The sequence below is a fragment of the Bombina bombina genome, chromosome 2, assembly GCF_027579735.1.
Source record: "Bombina bombina isolate aBomBom1 chromosome 2, aBomBom1.pri, whole genome shotgun sequence".
In the NCBI taxonomy this organism is placed as follows: Eukaryota; Metazoa; Chordata; class Amphibia; order Anura; family Bombinatoridae; genus Bombina; species Bombina bombina.
In genome coordinates this window covers 727,890,675-727,909,241 of record NC_069500.1, presented here as the reverse complement: position 1 = coordinate 727,909,241, position 18,567 = coordinate 727,890,675, and the positions used below count along the sequence as shown (strand labels likewise).

The following is an 18,567-nucleotide window of genomic DNA, read 5'->3' as shown; positions in this document are numbered from 1 at the left end:
ATTCAGTAGCAATATAGCTTTCAATCACCAGCTCAGCGCTGCAGGACCATGTGCTTAACATTTTTTTTCCTTTCTAACTCAAACAGAGCATATCATTTTAAAGTAACTTTCAAATGTACTTATTTTATTAAATTTACATCATTCCCTTAGAATCCTTTCTTGAAGCAGCAGCATTGCTTACTGAGAGCTAGCTGAACACATTGGGTAAGCCAATGACGAGACATATGTGCAGACACCAATCACCAGATAACTCCCAGTGCTCTGCAGGTCAGGAGCAGTACTTATGTTTGTTTAACCCATTTTGTGGGGGTTATACACGTAGTAGCGCAGGGTCGACAGTCTTAAAATTACATGCTCTAATTATAATGTTATTTGAGCATTATGGAAAAAACTGTTCTATCTTTAAAGCATGTAAATATCGCCTAATTGAAAGGATTAATTCATGTATATACAGCTAAGAGTTAACATTTTGGGACATAGCCTCTGCGAAAAAAACTGCATGCACTTAACCTATTAAAAACTGTACTATTTAAAGGGATTGTTTTGTTGCACTGTTTTATTTAGGGCATCAATTTGTAACAAAGAAAAGTTTTGACAAGTATTTAAGTTATATACTGAAACGTTGTAACATAAATGTAGTATTTTAGGAAATGATTTACGTTTGGCGCTAAAACGATATGAACTTTTTTTTTAAAATACTTCATTAGAGTCCGCCCCATGCATGTGACACGATTACACGTTCACTACTTGGCACCATAAGAAACGATTGAAACGCAGTGCACGAGAATTGGGTAGGGCAATGATTGTTAGGCATTGTGTCACGTGACACGGGGTACCCTATAGGAAGCAGACGTTAACATGCAAAAACCGTGACGTCAATTTGAAGCGGTGTCAGCCATCTTGGAGACGGGAGGAGCGCAATTCACTTCTTTGCTCTCTTCCAAATAATTATTTATCTACTCACAGATTTTTTGCTATATAGGAACAATCGAGGTAAAAGGAAGAAAACTAAACGGATTCCGTCTAGATATTTGCAACTGGCGGGTCTAAAGAAGCTAACAAGCGAAGCAACTTGAAAAAAAAAACTATAACCGATCTTTCGGCAGTCATGGTGCAGTCTTGCTCAGCTTACGGTTGTAAAAACCGCTATGATAAAGACAGACCGATCTCTTTTCACAAGTAAGTTCTACTTTTAGCCTGTTGATTTGAATTTTTAAGCTCTCCGTCGTTAGGTCTCTCGTCGCCATCGGAAACTAGCCGCGCATGCGCGAGTTTTACCAAGCGCCGCTCGCGGCTTTTTGAAGGGATCTCGGGCGCCCCCGCTAGTTCTATTTCTCTTGTGTATGCATTGTGTAATTTAGTATGAATGTAATTGTTGCCTGCGTGTTTATGCTGGACTTAGTAATAATTCAATAACATTATATACAACATTTGTTATTAAATATGGTTTTAATTACTTTATATCTCCTGTTGAAGAGATTAAAACCTTCTTCATAGCTATATGTTTAAACATCAGATTTTAGTACAAGCCTCTAGATTAGGCACTAATTGAAGAATGTTACAGCGTCGGATTTCTGAATCGTACGAGATGCACTTAAAGGGACACTAAACCCATTTTTTCCTTTCAGGATTCAGATATAGTATGACATTTTAAGCAACTTCCTAATTTACTCCTATTAATATTTCTTCATTCTCTGGCTATCTTTATTTGGTTATTTTTTGTTCACAATCTGGGTTGTGCTTTCTGATTGGTGGCTAAATGTACCCACCAATAAGCAAGTGCTGTCCAGGATACTTAACCAAAAGTAGATGCCTTTTTCAAATAAAGATGGCAAGAGAACGAAGAACAATTGATAATAGGAGTAAATTAGAAAGTTGTTTAAAATTGCATGCTCTATCTGAATCATGAAAGAAAAAAATGTGGGGTTAGTATCCCTATAAAGTGATGGTAAACTTTCCTTTTAGATAAACATCTGGAATGTCAGTGATATTTTAAATGTAGTTTAATTAATCAGTTGTAATGAAGATGTATGTAATTTTTTTATGTAAATATGAAATTCAAAATACCCGCACTCCGGCAGCCCACTTCAAAACTAATCCCTTTTTTTTTTTTTTTTTTTTTTTTTTTGTGAGCTAACAGTTTAAACTGTTTTTTAATCAGAGCTCTAGCAGCAACAAAAGTGCTGTATGGCTAGATCGCTGATTGGTGAATATTTCAAACAGCTAAAAAAAAATAGTTTTGAAATGGACTGCTTGAGTGCGGGTATTTGAATTTCATATCTACATTAAAAAATAAGTTACAGCGCATTTCTTCATAACAACTGATAAATTAGACTCCCTTTAAAATCGCACTAACATTCCGTATCTGTTTATCCAAAGAGGAAAGTTTACTAACATTCCAGACAAAATTAGAATCCACATTTCAGTTTTAAATATAAGCTTTTTTGTAATATCCACATTTCAGTTTTAAATATAAGCTTTTTTGTAATATCCACATTTCAGTTTTAAATATAAGCTTTTTTGTAATATACACGTATTAGCAAAAATGCTTCTAATATATGCTATATCTGTTTCAAAAGTGTATTTAAAGGACCAGTCAACACATTTGATTTGCATGATCAACAAATGCAAGATAACAAGACAATGCAATAGCACTTAGTCTGAACTTCAAATGAGTAGTAGATTTTTTTTATAACAAATTTCTAAGTTATGTATATTTCCACTCCCCCTGTACCATGTGATAGCAATCAGCCAATCACAAATACATATAGTATAGTCTGTGAATTCTTGCACATGCTCAGTAGGATCTGGTGACTCAAAAATTGTAAATATAAAAGACTGTGCACATTTTTTTTAATGGAGGTAAATTGGAAAGTTGTTTAAAATTATATGCTGTATCTGAATCATGAAAATTTAATTTAACCTTAGTGTCCCCTTTAAGTATACACCGTGCACCAGCATTTTAAACACAGTACTTGCTCAGAGAACCACTTAGAATATTTAGCTATGCTTCTCATACACATGCAGAGAAAATAGTTTTATAATAAGTAAAATGGCAGTTGAAGTTTTTTTTTGTTTTGTTTTTTCTTTATCCTGAAAGTTTTTTTATTTTGCACTCTCTTTTTCTCCTTTTTTATACATTATTACATTTACAAAGCTTTGTATTGCTTCTCATCATGCTACAATATTTGACAACTATTCCCAACCTTAAAGGGACACTGTACCCAAAATATTTCTTTTGTGATTCAGATTGAGCGTGAAATTTTAAGCAACTTTCTAATTTACTCCTATTATCAATTTTTCTTCGCTCTCTTGCTATCATTATTTGAAAAAGAAGGCATCTAAGCTTTTTTTTTTGTTTCAGTACTCTGGACAGCACTTTTTTATTGGTGGATGAATTTATCCACCAATCAGCAAGGACAACCCAGGTTGTTCACCAAAAATGGGCCGGCATTCAAACTTACATTCTTGCATTTCAAATAAAGATTACCAAGAGAATGAAGACAATTTGATAATAGGAGTAAATTAGAAAGTTGCTTAAAATGTCATGCTCAATCTGAATCACAAAAGAAAATTTTGGGGTACAGTGTCCCTTTAACCTTTTAACGCCGTTGGGACATTGTATTCCGTCCGAATTTTGCTTGGCATTAGCGCCGAAGGGCAGAATACAACGTCCTAACCGCTTGGCTTTACTCAAGCCACTGGCGCTTCCCTGATGGGATCACAGTCTGGAGGGCGTTCCTAGCATCATAGGGACGCAATCCCATCATTGAAAGCATTAAATGCTAATTTCCACCATCAGGGCAATAATCAGAAGTTCCAGTAAACTGGGAATGCTAGGAATCAACCTGGAAGAGGATGTGTGTCTATATTGTCTCAACGCACTGTCAAGAGAATGTTCGAGTGGCCAAAATATCTCCAAGGATCACAGCTGGAGAATTGCAGAAGTTGGTTGCATCTTGGGGTCAGAAAATCGTCAAAAATACAATCCGACGTCCCCTACATCAGCACAAGTTGTTTGGAAGGATTTAAAGACAAAAGCCTCTACTCTCATCCAAAACCAAACTTAATTTTGTTCAGTTTGCCAGACATTACTGGAATTTCAAATGGGATCAGGTTCTACGGTCAGATTAAACCAAAATTGAGCATTTTGGCATTAAACACCAGAGGTGGGTTTGGCGCTCAGAGAGGTAGCCATATGGAAAAGTAGCTCATGCCCACGGTTAAATATAGTGGTGGCTCTTTAATGTTTTGGGGCTGTTTTTCTGCCAGAGAACCTGGACAGTTTAGTTAGGATACATGGCATCATGATATTAAATAAACACTTGACTACCTGCTGCTCTCTCATTCATTCGAAACAGTCCCCCAAAAAACTGGAGAAGAAACTCACCCCTAATCCTCAGACATGAAAAGCACAGGGAAGACAATGTTCTTACTGATGAATTATAGGATGCACAGTGGGACACAGTGTGGACATAGACACCTCTTACTGCTTTTGCTGGGTCAGAAAGTCGGGAAACCGGTCCTCAGGGAGTGCAGGTAAAACACAGCAAGGTTCTATACCTTATTCGCTGCTCCGCTGGCTGTGGTCCTACAGCACATTCATCCGCGGTATACACTGATCTACTGGGATTTTCACACACATCCATCTCTGGTTTACAGAGACTGGTCTGAAAAACAGAAAATATACAGTGAGCGGCAATTGTGTGGACGAAAATGCCTTGTTGATGTCAGAGGAGACTGGGCAGACTGATTCAATATGATAGAAAGGCAACAGTAACTCAACCACTCGTTACAACCAAGAAATGCAGAATACCATCTTTGAACGCACAACACGTCAAACCTTGAAGAAAATGAGCTGCAGCAGAAGACCACACCGGGTGCCACTCCTGGCAGCTAAGAACAGGAAACTGAGGCTACAATTCACACAGGCTCACCAAAATTGTACAATAGAAGATTGTAAAAACTTTGCCTGTTCTGATGTCTCGATTTCTGCTGCAACATTCAGATGTACATACACACACTGTGCCAAAGTCTTAGGCCACCACAAGATGTGGTATTTTAGGATATGTGTATGCAGTATTTTAAAAAACAAAAACAAATTGCTTCTATAGGCTAAAGTGGCAAGTATTTAGTGTTAACTCCCCCTTACACTTGAGCAATAGCAGGAACCTGGCTCTGGTAAACCTAAATGGGATGGAACCCTAATTGGTCTCATTGCTAACACCTGTATTTGTCCTATTATTTCATTTCAAAATGACTGCTGCGAAAAAGTTCTATTACACTAGGTTTGTGCGAGACATGCTTAGAATGACATAAATGGGGTATGAGTTTAATTAATTGGAAGCTTGCTAATAAGACCAACTTTCAATCACCTCATTTCATTCCAAATGCTAAAGATCACAGAATTTGTCAGACATAAAATCATACTTTTTCATTATCAAGGCAACTCTCAAAGGGATATTGGCAAACAAACTGGATACTCGAGGTGTGGTTTTCAAGCTGTTATAAAGAAATTTGAAGAATTAGGAGAGGTCAAGGACAAAAAAAGGACTGGAAGACCAAGAAAACTTTCAAAATCTGATGAGAAGTTTCTCAGAGTTTCTTCTTTGAGAGAAATCCATCAAGGACCTGGTTCAGCATCTGGCAGCTTCATCGGGATGCCAAGTTGACCCTTCTATTGTCTGAAGAAGCTCGATCAGGAATGATCTTTGTGGAACGGTAGCAGCCAATAAACCACTTTTTCGGAAGAGGAAAAGGCTAAGATATTATGGAGTGACGAATCCAAGTTTGAAATTTTTGGGTCCAATCATTGACAATATGTTAAAAGAATAGTTGGAGAGAGATGAGTGCTTGCTGCTTTCAGTGAAACATGATGAAGGGTCTGTCCTGGTTTGGAGCTGCATTTCTGCCAGTAGTGTTGGCATTATTGTCCGAATTGATAGTATCAATGCTGAAAAGTACAGAGAGGTTTTAATTAATCATGCAATTCCTTCTGGAAATTGCCTGATTGGGAATGGTTTTATTTTTCTGCATGATAATGATCCCAAGTACACAGCTAATGCAGTGAAATCGTATTTGGAGAGACCAGCTGCTTTAAAACAGAGCCTCCAGAGCACAGACCTTAAAGGGACATTATACACTCATTTTTTTCTTTGCATAAATTGTTTGTAGATGGTCTATTTATATAGCCCATAAAGTTGTTTTTTTTTTTTTTTGTTTTTTTTAAATGTATAGTTTTGCTTATTTTTAAAGGGACAGTACACTGTAAAATTGTTTTTCCATAAATGTATTTTAAATAACTTGTTATACCAACTGCAGAGTATAAAATATTTGAGAAATTGCATTTTCGGGTATATTTGTGTATCTGAAGTAGCTGGTTTTGTGCTTTGAAACCACAGCCTATTACAATGGGTTGAGCTTCAGGTAATATCAGATCTCATTATGTTATCACTTTTATGTACACAGACTTGCTTCCTTATCTTATATTTGTCTGGAACACCAAAGCTCAATACATAGAGAGAACAATGGAAAATTATCATTTCATTACTTAACTATCATGCCCCCCACTGAGGGTGTAATCTCTTCTGCTGGCTGTGTTCACTTAGTCTTGTCAATAGCATATACGCCAGTATCAAAACTTTCAGTATAGGTTGGGAAACCACAAGCTAAATCAGCTATTTCAAATGCTGAAATATGAGTAAAGGAGCTACTTGCAACCAATTTAATACACTCTAGCAGGTAAAAAGGATCATTGGGAATAATTTAAAGGGGAGAAAGTTTTTGGGTGAACTGTCCCTTTAAGTAACATTGCTCTGTTTTTCAGACTCCTAACCAAGCCCCAAAGTTTTATGTGAATACCGTCAGCTACCTTCTCCAGCTTGCTCCTGTTTGTGTAAAGGGTCTTTTCATATGCAAAAGAAGGGGGAGGGGGGTGTCTTATTTTCCATTTGCAGTGGGCTTTCCAACTGCCTTTTCAACAGAGCTAAACTGAGAGCTTCTAAGTAAGTTTTTAAACCATTGTATACTGGATTTTTATATCAGTATCTGCATCTTATTCTTTATATTAGTGTCTATTACATGCAGTTATATGAAAATGAGTGTATACTGTCCCTTTAATATTATAAAGGCAGTATGGGATCACCTGGACAGAGAAATAAATAAGACAACCAAAATCTAAAGAAGAACTCTGGGAAGTGCTAAAAGAAGCCTGATATAATATACCAGAAGATTACTTCAGGTCACACTAAATACTGACTTTTGCCTGAAGAAGTCATTTTGTTTTTAAAATTTGTTTTGTTTTTTGTTTGTAAAATTGTGTTTGTTTTTTCTTTTTAGATTTTGTGTACATATTTCCTGTATTTTTCTGTTTGTATCTTAAAGGATTACTTTCTGTTATAATTTTTAAGCTAAACAACTAACATATTAAAGTTAATAAACATTAATTAAAACCTACTGACCTATATTTTCTCCAAAACAAAGTTTCATAACGTTCTAAAAATTATATCTTTTATTCGCCGATGATGTCACGTTATCCTGCCCACTATTTTCAGCACTGCATGTTCAAAATACTTAAACCAATAACTTTGTGTTTAAAGCACCATTTTGAAACCTAGGTATTGTAAACGGATTGGTACAGAGCAAAGGATACCCACGGAGTGGGTTTGGAAAACAATTAAATTTGCAGACAAGATTTCTGATATACGGTAGAGATATGTTAATGAAATGCTATTGATAAAAAGCGTATTTGGGGTAGTTAGTTAGTAACAGGCATAGAAAATATTTACTTACAGTGGCCATTTAATAAAGAGATCAAAAAAAAAAAATATGGATGGCCATTAAAACTTTGCTAAAACAACAAATCTAATGGTGGCCTAAGACCATTATGTTCCAATAAAATGTTTTTTTATTCACTATCCTGGTGCTGTGGAATACTTTGGACTTTGATATACTTTGGAGTGCCTGCAGTAACCCCTTCCTATGGGCACAGGAAAAGTGGTGAGGTGCTGTATCTATTGTGATTTCATGGCCTAAGACTTTTGCACAGTACTGTGTGTATGTGTATGTATATGTATGTATGTGTGTGTATGTATATATATAATCACGTTTTCCATTTCACAAATCGTATATGTTTGTTTATGCAAGTCCATCTACAGGAACACCTGGGCTTGGACTCTGTTATCTGTGCTATTTATTATTAGATGCTAGCTATGTCCAGCTTATATGTGCTTATCAAGCTGCAAAACAAATATGTAGTGCATCACTACATCTGATAACAGAATCCAAGCCCAGGTGTTCCTGGGAGCTCAGTTACCAACTACCATACCCCCCCCCCCCATGACAGGGCTGTAGATGGATTTGCATTAACCAACATAGATGGTTTGTGTCACTTAAAACATTGTTTCCCTAAAATACACAGAGCTAAATTACTTTTGATTTGCTCCATATCGGCAAGTTTCTATAAAAACAGGAATATCTGAATATCGGCCGCTCTGATAATTGGCAGCCCCCTACTTTTTAATATTTAAAATTTTTGTAATTTCAAAGTTTTGTAATTCTTCACGTTAGACCTAAAGCGCAAAACACACACACATATATATATATATATTTATGTGTGTGTGTGTGTATGTATGTATATATATATATATATATATATATATATATATATATATATAGTGATTCTATAGTAAATAAAAACAGGAATAAAAAGATGCTTGTGAAAATAGCTTACATTGCAGACCATTATAATCTTAGCATTGGGCTGTTAATAAAACAGGAAATGTATGTTGTTTTTATATATATATATATATATATACACACACACACATATATAGACCGATTATCGTTTTTTCTTGGCTGATACCGATTATTGGCCACTTTTCAGGCCGGTAACAGGCCAATATTCTGTACCCTTTTTAAAGTTTTGAAAAATCAACACAATTTGTACACAAATCTGGTATAAACTTCATGTTTACTTTTAATGTTTAAAATTTTAATAAACAACTGGGGAAAATATCTGCTTGGAAATTAACTTATTAAATAGGTTCCTAAAACATAGAAAAATGGCATAAATACCTTTTTTTTTAAACTGCACACTTATACAATTAAATTTAAGTCACTACTGCAAAGATAAACACTACACAATTTATTCAATACTCCCAGTTAAAGGGACAGTAAACCTTAAAAATAATGTTATATAATTCTGCACATAGTGCAGAATTATATAACATTATTTAAGTGCTATAGTTCTAAATGGCTTTTTTCTCTTTAAATATGTTAAAATTACGGCGCTTTTACAGACCCGCTCTCTGCTGAGCGGGTCTGTAATATTCAGTCAGCGCATCGGGCCAGCTGTATAGTCACAGCCCGGCCCGACCGCGCCATAGCACTAAGTGCAGCTCGCTCCAGCCCGGCCCGACCGCGCCATAGCACTAAGTGCAGCTCGCTCCTGTGACAGGAGCGAGCTGCACTTAGTGCTATGGCGCGGTCGGGCCGGGCTGTGACTATACAGCTTGCCCGATGTGCTGACTGAATATTACAGACCCGCTCAGCAGAGAGCGGGTCTGTAAAAGCGCCGTAATTTTAACATATTTAAAGAGAAAAAAGCCGTTTAGAACTATAGCACTTAAATAATGTTATATAATTCGGCACTATGTGCAGAATTATATAACATTATTTTTAAGGTTTACTGTCCCTTTAAGTAGAACAACATTATAGTACAGAAAGCATAACATTTCAGCATGTTCTCCTGTTAAACTGCTTCTGTTTTTTCCATATATTGCTGCCACTTCACTAAAAACATGCTCACTTACATGTACACTTTTTACAGATAAGTGTTTTTATTTATATATATATATATATATATATATATATATATATATATATATATATATATATATATATATATATATATATATACAGGTGGCCCTCGTTTTACAACGGTTCAATTTACACTGTTTCAGAATAACAACCTTTTTTTCCAGTCATGTGACTGCTATTGAGAAGCAGTGCATTTATTAAAATAGCCAGTAGGTGGAGCTGTCTGCTTGTGTTGCAGCAAAGCCAAGCAAGCTGAAATTAATCAGTTTAACCAGACCTGAGCTATTGAGCAGATTTCAAAGGAACAAGATCTTCCGGTCTATAACTCAGTCCAGATTGGAATGCATAGAAAGAACTGTTTGCAGAAAAATGCAAGTGGAGTCTGTATTGTGTGATTATTTTATTAGGTTTATAATGCTGTTTAGCAAATGTTTTTGTTAATTTAACTTAGTTTAATTATATATTTTGTGTTGTGTGATTATTTTATTAGGTTTATAATGCTGTCTAGCATTTAAAGTCTTCATTTCAAAGCTTTAAAAATAATGTATTATAGGTTACTTATGACAATTTTGAGAGTTGCCTGGAACCTATCTCCCTCACTGCCCATTGACTTACATTATAAACTGGGTTTCAGTTTACAACGGTTTCGATTTACAACCATTCCTTCTGGAACCTAACCCCGGCGTAAACTGAGGGCTACCTGTGTGTGTGTGTATATGTATATATATATATATATTCCCACTTGAAAGGGAAAGAAAGGACATGCTGGAATATCAGTGCTAGATTTATTTATTTGCTTTATCTTTTAATATTCTCATATTTACTGTATTGCAAATACCTTCCCTGGTACTGAGGAGTGGACTATAAGTTTATTATGGCAGTTTTATACATGTTATACATTGTTATCCACTGCTAGAGTATATTAATACTAGTCCCCTATACTGCATAGCTTTCTACTCAAGGTTTGTTGTGCCTGAACTATAAAAAAAAAAAAATTCTATGTCTATCAAAGGGCAAAATAAAATATTTAAATTAAAAATCGTCAAATACTGCAGCTTTAGTGAAATGCTTTGCAAATGTGTAAAATGTATCAGAATGCAATAAATAATGTTCTATTTCTGACAGCAATTAGCAAGCAGATTGATTTTATGTATTGCTGACCCCTACGAGCAAATCAAGTTATTTAGCTCTGTGTATGTAGTTTTAAGTGACACTTAAAGATCACGTTTTCCATTTCACAAATCGTATATGTTTGTTTATGCAAGTCCAGCTACAGGAACACCTGGGCTTGGACTCTGTTATCGGTGCTATTTATTATTAGACGCTAGCTATGTCCAGCTTATATGTGCTTATCAAGCTGCAAAACAAATATGTAGTGCATCACTACATCTGATAACAGAATCCAAGCCCAGGTGTTCCAATGACAGGGCTGTAGATGGATTTGCATTAACCAACATAGATGGTTTGTGTCACTTAAAACATTGTTTCCCTAAAATACACAGAGCTAAATTACTTTTGATTTGCTCCATATCGGCAAGTTTCTATAAAAACAGGAATATCTGAATATCGGCCGCTCTGATAATCGGTAGCCCCTACTTTTTAATATTTCAAATTTTTGTAATTTCAAAGTTTTGTAATTCTTCACGTTAGACCTAAAGCGCAAAACACACATACATACATATATATATATATATATATATATATATATATATATATATATATATATATATATATATATATATATATATATATATATATATATATATACCCCGCTCATACAGCGGGTTAGGAACCAGAGCCCTGCTGTAAAGTGAAAACCGCCTTAAAGTGAAACGAGGCAGTTTTAGCTTTCTTTTCACTTGCCAGTGTGTTTAAAAACTTAAAAACATGTTTGAACTAACATATATTGGGGGTGCAATAGTGCTACTCTTAGTCTAGCACGGCACAGTATTCAATTAGTATTCAATAAATACTGTACCTGTAAAATAGTGGCAATTACTGTAGTAAAATTTGCCAGACTATAGCACTGAGACACAGATTGCACTGTAAAGCTGTAAACAGAGTGAAATAAGCATAACAAAATGGTGCCAGTCACTTTTCTCGCAATCTCACGATGATCACAGCACTGTTTCAAAATCCTTAGAGGTTGAACTTCAGCTCCACAAAGCGCTGTATTAGCGAAGCACTGTAAAGTGAGGCGTGTGTATATATATATATATATATATATATATATATATATATATATATATATATATATATATATATATATATATATATACGCACGCCCACACAATAAAAAAATTTGGTATGTGCAGGACCTGTCGGGTTAATGCACGGGTAATACTATATTTTTATTTTTTTTTAGGTTTTTCGTCTGTGCTCTCCATTGAAGTTTATGGTAATGGAAAGTAAAAAATGTATTTTTTTCATGCACATTGAATGCAATTTATTCTGAGGGCAGTACTATAGAAACTTTCAGTATTTGTGGTCAAAACTCATATAACCTGCAATTACTCTGCTGTAAAGTATTCTTAGAATTTATTTTAACAGATGTTTTCAACATTTCATTTTATACCCATATAGCCCTGCCATTTTACATCCTTTGGCAGATTCCCAGACTGTTTTTAAACTTAATTTATTACTTTTTAGGTTTCCGCTTACTCGACCTCTTCTCTGCAAGAAATGGGAAGCAGCTGTAAGAAGAGTAGACTTTAAACCAACCAAGTACAGTAGCATCTGCTCAGAACACTTTACATCTGACTGCTTTAAAAGAGAGTGCAACAATAAGCTTCTTAAAGATAATGCTGTCCCAACAATGTTTTCTTACACAGACGGAAACGCTCAGGTATGGCATTTAAAGTCCTCAGCATAGCATGCCACTTTATATTACTTACAGATGAAATTGGCAATAATATAATAATACAAACGCACAATACTAATAGCAACATAGGCATATATAAAGTGATAGCATTCTTATTGCTAATGAATATTGTTTTTGATACTTTGTTAAATACCCTTCTACTATGTTTGAAGGACCAGAAAAAGCCCTTAAATGTGTAGGAACTTCCTTCAGGGGGGCCTGGTTGTGCCTGGGTTCCCCCTGCACTACGTCAAGCCTTTATATGTGCACCTCTGCAAAACAGGGCTCACCGTGTACTGAAAGTGTATAGATTTGCCTTTACAAATATGGTGGCAAGGTTTCCAAGATGGCCCTCCGTGTTTTTGTACAGGAAGTGCTGCACAAGTGCATATCCTCTGGTGTGAACTAAGGGGGAAGGATTACTTTGTCGCAGAGAAGCAGCTCTTATTGCTAACCCGCCAGAAAGGCCATTATTTAATTAGGAAGACCTGCCTCAGCCTTTACTCTAGTTATACCCCTTCTTAATACTGAACATGCAAAAAGAAAATGCTTTAAAGGGGCATTAAACACTTTGAGATGGTAATATAAAATGATAAATCCTATATATAAAAAAAAACCTCTGCAATATACTTTCCTGTAATTCCATTTATCATGCATTTGTTGTTTATGCAAATATACCGTATTTACTGGTCCTTTAAAGGGACATTAAACACTTTGAGATGATAATATAAAATGTTAAATCATATATATACTTTCATTATTTATTTTGTCCCCTTTTCATGAAATTTCATTCTCAAATTGTGAGCTTTTCAGTTCCTGTTACAAATGCAGAACACTGTTGTATTCCACACAGCCATTGGCACACTCAAGTGACCTATTTACAATTGTCCCTAATTGGCCACCGCAGAGAAAGTAACCTAAGTTACAACATGGCAGCTCCCATTGTTTTATAGATACTAAAACTTTACTTTATTTTGTCCAATATTTTAACAGCTAATGAAACTTTAAAAAATACATGGTGTGTGTGTGTATATAGTAGAGCGCTGGATATGTGGGATACCAAACTCCTTACAAAAGGAAAAGATCCTTTGTTCTTTTCAGAAAAAGTATGTGATAAGGGGTGGGAGTAAGGGTGCTAGGAAAAGCTAAATGTATCCAATATAAGTATTATATAAATAATTAGTGTATATGCTTTCGCTGGTAAATAGTGTGCAAAAAATAATAATAATTTTTCTTAAAAGTGCTCTGGTGCCAAATACATTAAATTGACAGACAAACCTAAGACATTGATGTATTTGATAAAATTAATAAGTTGTTAACGTTAATAATATGTTAAGAAAAAGGTGAGTACAAGATGGTGTGATAAAAACAAGGATATTTGTATATCCAGAGGTAAGTGAAATGAATAATATAAAAATGCGAGGATAAACAATATAAATTAAGACAAATTTATTATATCCTAATATCCAGCTAAACACATGGAATGTAATAAAATGAAATTGATAAATAATCTGCAACCTACGGGGATGTCTCCCCTAAAATTAATAAAATCTATATAGAGTTAGCTAATCTGTCCTCAGAATCAAATAAGCTAACAACCTGACTTAAAATATATATATAGCAGATATTACAATTGAAACACAGTATAGGAGGAGTGGAAAAATAAACACAAATTGGGCAGTCTGAGGATGGGGGAGCACTAAGCTGCTGGGAAAGAAAAAAAAAAAAAAGTCAATGATATTTATCGCCACATTTGCCAAGTGAGAATTTTACTACCATAAACTCAGTTCATCGTGGTTATTAGAATGGTTTTCTGCCTATTTCGGCACGTATTATTCTGAAGTTTACCTTGGGAGACACGAATGATTCAAGTTACTTTAACTTCTTAGATGGAGCTGTTACATAGGACTCTCTTTGTTTCACTCAGTGATTCAGATGCGCCGCATGTGTCTTGGCGTCTGACGTCACCTGCGGAGTTCCGAGTGATCGTTCCTATTGTAGACTCAGAGAGCGAGGTTTATCAAGATCGCTTAGTAGTTATTTTCTCCAAAGGGGTACATTTAAAACATCCTGCACTTAATGCTCTGCACGCAGGGGATATGTAACCTTAGTAGATGAAAAATTGAAGTGATAAGGTGATGAGTGATAATGCAATAGTAACCTGGGTTAACAAATCCAAGAACAGTTGTTCCAAAGTAAACAGGTGCAAATGCCACAAGTTTCAATCTCAAAAACAGTCACAATGATAAACACGTTTCGCTCTCTATAAAGCTTTATCAAGATAGACTCTCAGTAAATCGCCCGCACTTGGTTCTTTTTGGTGTTTAATTTCCCTTTAATGTGTTAGAACATTTTAGTATTGCATTATTGCTTGTTTATCCCTTACTAAGGAGTTAGTCAGTTCCAGAGTAGCAATGCACTTCTTGGATCTAGTTGAACACATCTGGTGAGACAGCGACAAGAGGCACATGGGTGTCGCCACTAATCAGCAGCTAGCACCCAGTAGGGAATTGCTGCTCCTAAGCCTACTTAGGTATTCTTTTTAATACAGGATATTTCAATCATGGAAGAAAATGTGGGGTTTTGTGTCTCTAAGGGAAACAGAAGTCAATATTAAACTAATGAATGTGCACAATGTGCACAATTTAAAAAAACGTACCAATTTCTTTTTCTGATATTGAATTTACCTCTTAATCTTGGTATCTTTATTTTGTGGTACCCAACATATACTAGATTAATACTTTTGTGTACATATCAACACCCCTTCTACATCATCAGAGCAACCGTACTATCTTCTACTTGCTTGTCTATTGCATACTATAGTATGTGTGAATGTAATCTATTCCAGTGTGTGTGTGTATAGTATTAGAATAGATATATATATATATATATATATATATATATATCTATATCATACATTTTCCTGTTTTATTAACAGCCTGATGCTGAGATTATAATGGTATGTAATGTAAAATATTTTCACAAACAATTTTGTATTCCTGTTTTTATTTACTATAGAATCGCTCATCTCTTAAAAATGAGCCCATGAGTGCTCTGCCTCAAGTTCCTACAGTTCCTGAAGTGGACCCTGCTATTGAATTACTAATGCCTCCATCGTATCCACCCAACCACATTGCGGTGATTTGTGATCACAATTACACCGTGGAAGATACTGTTCATCAGAGGAGGAGAATACAGCAGCTTGAAGAACAGGTCGATACACTCCGAAAAAAGCTTAAAACTGCAAATCAAAGGTGCAGGAGACAGGAACGTACCTTGGAGAAACTGGAAAAGGAGGTTAATGATTTTAGAATGGGCGGTGGCTACGTGATCTTACCTAGCAATTATTTTGAAGTTTTCAATGAAGCAGAATATAAAGTCTGAGCTGAAAAGAATTAATACTAAAAAATAATTTGGATTCATTCATAAATATATGTGTGTATATATATATATATATATATATATAGTGATGCAGTTAAAAAAATACCCCTATATTCTTACTACACTTTTTTGTGTCTTATTTCACCTGAGGGAAGAGGATTGACGTAATATGATTGTACATTTCTTGACTGTTGCTCCCAATACATTTGATCATCTGAGGGCGCAGGCCAGGTTGGTAAAAAGTTGTCCCTTCTCGCTTTTGACAACCATATTTCCTTTACAATAACTATCTAAGATTACACTAAATAGATTTGTATCTTGTAACATTGTCAATTTTAGTATTGTTGCAATAATAACAATCTAGTGTATCTGATCTTTATGAAAATCGCTTAACTACAAATATTCTTGCTTTCTTTAAAATGTTTTGATATAGCTTATGCATTCTGTTAAGTACTAATGCTAGCACGATATTTTGAAAGTAAATAAAGTCTATTTTGTCAAAAATTAAATCTTAATGTTTAAGAAAACAAAACAGTGGCTAATAATGCATGATGCCTCTAATTATAATTTATTTGTAGATCAAATGCAAATTGGATATCCTTTTTTGTTTTGACCGGCAGTTTTTATTTTTTATTACTTTGTAATTCATAAAACACCTTTCTGTTTTTGTACATTTGCCATTAAAGTGACATGTTTAAAAGTGCATCTCGTCTTCGTATTTTCAAAAGATTGTCATCCTGCTAAGGTAGACTCTATTCAAAGGATTGCTGACTCTTTGGCTTAAATTTAATGATTCAGATAGAGCATGTATGTGACGTTCAGGGTGTTACGGTTGCCTCCAGGCTGGCTGGAAGTTGGACCGTAGAAAAGGATGCTCCTAGCGCTCACCAAAGGAGCAGCAGCACCGTGGACACTATAACTACTGCGTAGCCACCATCAGTAATGCAGACTATATGAACCACCGCTGCTGGGCTGGTATCTCGCCGTCTGCTCTGCGCCCTGGACCTACGACCAGGCTCCAGTAGGCGAACCTCTTCCTTCTGTAGCAATCCCTGTAGCTAAGGGAGTATGAAGAGCATAGCAATCCCTGTAGTTATTATAAGCTGTATCCTACAAACATGAGTCAAAGCTTCAAGTTAGAGGGTCAACATAGGTCTGATGTGCTGGAGCACACAGCCTGCTTTTATTCAGGTTACATGCAAACAGGACACTCTCAGGGGGAGGCATAAAATCCCCCATCACACATTTGATATTAGATAGAGAGACACTCCCTTTGACAGGCCACAACATTTACTTCAGCAGATAACATTACACACAATAAAACAATGCAGTCCACCTTATCAATACTAGTCTGATTAGACAATGGGAAAGTTGATCACTAAACCTAATTAGAGCTAATCCCAGCAGACTTGTATTTAGAATAGGTTTCTTGAAGCTGAACAAAATTTAACTCTTAATGGCACACAATGAAACTGAACCAAGTGGGAGAAAGCCAGGGACAAGTCATTTCACAGGTCTGGGGACATAGTCTTAAAGGGGCATTGTTCATCAAAGTCACAATATGTCCCCAGATGGTTCTTAAAGGGCCACACACCCAACAAAAGTCAATATGTCCTCAGGGGCACAATCTTCCAGGGGCCATAGTCATGTGGAAGGAGGCTGGCAAATAGGCTTCTCCAAAATCCAGGGAAGCAGGGCAATTTTTCATTTAAAGGGCCAGTTACAAACAGCAGTTTGTAACATATCTCCCCTTTTGGAGGGAGACTAACCAGGCACCTGAGCTTCTGCCGTTCAGTGCCCAAGTTAGTCTCGCAACCCACCCACAAATAATCGCTAGCAGCAAAGTAGCCCCCCCACAATACGTAGTACTGGCCTGTAAGTTCCAGGTTGCAGGATGAAAGTGCAGCATCCTCGGCCTTCCTGGCGCAGCTGGGCAAATAGCTGATGGTACTTGGGGGGCAGAGGCCAGCGGCACTCTGCCCTGGTGCCAGCGCTTCTGCTGGGGTGAGGGGTTTGCAGGCCAGTCCTGTAACAAGGGGGTTTGTAGGGCAGAGGCCAGCAGCGCTCTGTCCTGATGCCAGCTCTTCTGCTGGGGGAATTGGGGCATAGTCCTGCCCGGTGGCAAAGGGAACGTGGGGGTCAGAGGGGGTTAACATCTCCACTGTTAACCCTGGGCCCAAGTTAGGAGTTAGCTGGGGAGGGGGAGATTGGCTTACCTCCTCCTCCTGATACTCCGGTGGCCGTTGGGAAGGGAGGTCGATGCTCTCCGCTTCCTGTGGAACATGCTGCGGCTGGGGAGAGAGACCGGTTGTCTCCTCTCCCTGGAAGGCACACTCCGGCTGGGGAGGGAGGTCGATGCTCTCCCCTCCCTGTAGCTGGGTCTGTCGCTGGGGATCTGGGCCGCCTGCCCAGCATCCCTGTAGGGCCGGTAGAGAGACTGCGGTCCCATCTCCACCTGCCTGCTGGGGGTCCTCCCAGGACCAGTCTATGAGGCCTGCTGCCTCTGG

The 18,567-nt window shown here is 36.6% G+C and overlaps 1 protein-coding gene across 1 annotated transcript; it reads left to right on the top strand.

The window, feature by feature from the left end:
- The first annotated feature begins 875 nt into the window (after positions 1 to 875).
- On the top strand, positions 876 to 16,763 carry THAP1 (THAP domain containing 1). Its single transcript, XM_053702743.1, has 3 exons — positions 876 to 1,179; positions 12,469 to 12,664; positions 15,698 to 16,763. Exons 1-3 carry the CDS (start codon positions 1,109 to 1,111, stop codon positions 16,061 to 16,063), a joined length of 633 nt encoding a protein of 210 aa, XP_053558718.1. The 5' UTR covers positions 876 to 1,108; the 3' UTR covers positions 16,064 to 16,763.
- The last annotated feature ends 1,804 nt before the right edge of the window (positions 16,764 to 18,567 follow it).

Coding starts and splice junctions, on each gene's coding strand:
- THAP1 (XM_053702743.1), top strand. CDS start 1,109: ATGGTGCAGTCTTGCTCAGCTTACGGTTGTAAAAACCGCTATGATAAA. Junction 1,180..12,468: donor AGACCGATCTCTTTTCACAA/GTAAGTTCTACT, acceptor ATTACTTTTTAG/GTTTCCGCTTACTCGACCTC. Junction 12,665..15,697: donor ACACAGACGGAAACGCTCAG/GTATGGCATTTA, acceptor TATTTACTATAG/AATCGCTCATCTCTTAAAAA.